This window comes from Podarcis melisellensis (genome assembly GCF_964234715.1).
Source record: "Podarcis melisellensis genome assembly, chromosome: 15".
In the NCBI taxonomy this organism is placed as follows: Eukaryota; Metazoa; Chordata; class Lepidosauria; order Squamata; family Lacertidae; genus Podarcis; species Podarcis melisellensis.
Genome location: NC_138532.1, coordinates 28558180 through 28559889, shown reverse-complemented (window position 1 = coordinate 28559889; position 1710 = coordinate 28558180). Strand labels below are relative to the sequence as shown.

At 48.1% G+C, this 1710-nt stretch overlaps 1 protein-coding gene across 1 annotated transcript; it reads left to right on the top strand.

Annotated features, from left to right (window-relative positions):
• Nucleotides 1–248: 248 nt before the first annotated feature.
• LOC309358333 (peptidyl-prolyl cis-trans isomerase FKBP2-like) lies at nucleotides 249–1253 on the top strand. Its single transcript, XM_081891267.1, has 2 exons — nucleotides 249–422; nucleotides 950–1253. The coding sequence occupies exons 1-2, from the start codon at nucleotides 351–353 to the stop codon at nucleotides 1232–1234; spliced, it is 357 nt and encodes a 118-aa protein (XP_081747393.1). The 5' UTR covers nucleotides 249–350; the 3' UTR covers nucleotides 1235–1253.
• Nucleotides 1254–1710: the final 457 nt, after the last annotated feature.

Here is a 1710-nt window from a genome sequence, read left to right as displayed (position 1 = left end):
GGGATTTCCCTGCATGAAGTTTACAATGCGTTTAACTGATGTGTCTAGGCCACAGGACAGATGCAGGGGGAGGGCTGTGCACAGCCCTAGTTTATATAGGATACTTTAAAGTATTTAATGTAAGTTCCCTCAAGGCTTCAGCATAGGTGATGGTACTGGGCTATGGAGATCCTTCAGCAATGTGTCCTGATGGAAGGCGGGTTGGATGTGGCAGTGATCCATGTTTAGAAAACCAAATGGTTGGGGTGGTATCTGCTGGGGAAAGGAGAGGAGCTTATGCGATTCAGGTGAGCCAGGGAGCAACGTTACTCGCTCTGGCACTGTGTGCAGTCTTCTTGCTAGTGCTGGGCATGGAAGGCAAATGGAAGCTCCAGACTGGGGTCAAGAAGCGGGTGGACAACTGCCCCATCAAGTCCTGCAAGGTCTGCCAAAAAAGCTGAAAAACATCTTCATGTACGCGACAACGGCCGCGAGAGTTTTAGTAGCACAAGGATGGAAGACAGAAGAAACCCCAACTAAAGAATTATGGCAAGAAAAATTGATGGACTATGCAGAACTGGTAAAACTGACATACAAGCTACCGGACAAGGATAACTGTGACTTTAAAGATGAATGGGAACCCTTTACAAAGTATTTGAAGATACAACAAAGCGAACTGGACTCCTTGGCTGGTTTTGAATAAACATTCACAGACTTTTTATTGATAATTATTACTTAAATAGTTTGAGGATCTATACAACTGTGTAACATGCAGAAAGCAGCATTTTTAGAGAAATCAAAGACTGGAACTGAGGGAAGTCGGGGTGTGTGTGGGGGTGGGGGTGTTCTGTGGGGGGAGGGAGGGGGAGGGAGGAAAAAAGGGGGGAAATAAGGGTGTTATGTTTCTAGATAATATGTTTTGTCTTAATTTTGAATAAAAAAGTATTTTTTAAAAAAAAAGTCCCGCAAGAGTGATGTGCTCCACATGCATTATACGGGCAAGCTGGAGGATGGGACAGAGTTCGACAGCATCCTGACTCGTGATCAGCCATTTATCTTCTCCTTGCGGACTGGACAAGTCATTAAAGGCTGGGATCAGGGCCTGCTTGGGATGTGCGAGCGTGAGAAGAGAAAGCTGGTCATTCTCTCTGAGCTGGGTTATGGGGACTGCGGAGCACTACCCAAAATCCCAGGTGGCACAACCTTAATCTTTGAAGCTGAGCTGCCGAAGATTGAGCGAAGGCAGGAACTGTAGCGACATCCCTTTGGGGGAGGGGGGCACGTGGGGAGGGGAGGTAATCTTGAGACGCGACTCAGGATTTGTAGATACTGATGGGCCAAATAAAAGCACAGACCAGAAAAAAACCCCAAACGGTTATAACTATGTCCCGACATCTGCTTTTCTTAATTTTTGGGATGTCGTAGAGTTTAGACATGGGGCGCTCTGACTCTATGGGCCTGCTTTTACCCGAACAGAAGAAAAACTTCCCACACAAAGGAAAAGAGGGGCACATTTTTTATTTTGCTGGTGGGAACCCTGCCGTGTCTTCACTGCCACCCTTCGCCTGAAGAAATGTGCCAGACATGATGCTCTCCTCCCTCCCTGCTGTCTCAGAAATGGACTTGGCCTACAGACGGGGGCTGATCCGTCTGGGCAGGAGGGAGGGCGAAGCGGACCTGATAACAGGGCCGGAAACCCATCAGAGACACCCGGCGGCTCTCGCCCTCTGC

What these genes read in the sequence shown, in the direction of transcription:
- LOC309358333 (XM_081891267.1), top strand. Translation starts at nt 351, where the DNA reads ATGGAAGGCAAATGGAAGCTCCAGACTGGGGTCAAGAAGCGGGTGGAC. An exon ending in GCCCCATCAAGTCCTGCAAG is followed by an intron (nt 423 to 949) that starts GTCTGCCAAAAA and finishes AAGTCCCGCAAG; the next exon opens with AGTGATGTGCTCCACATGCA.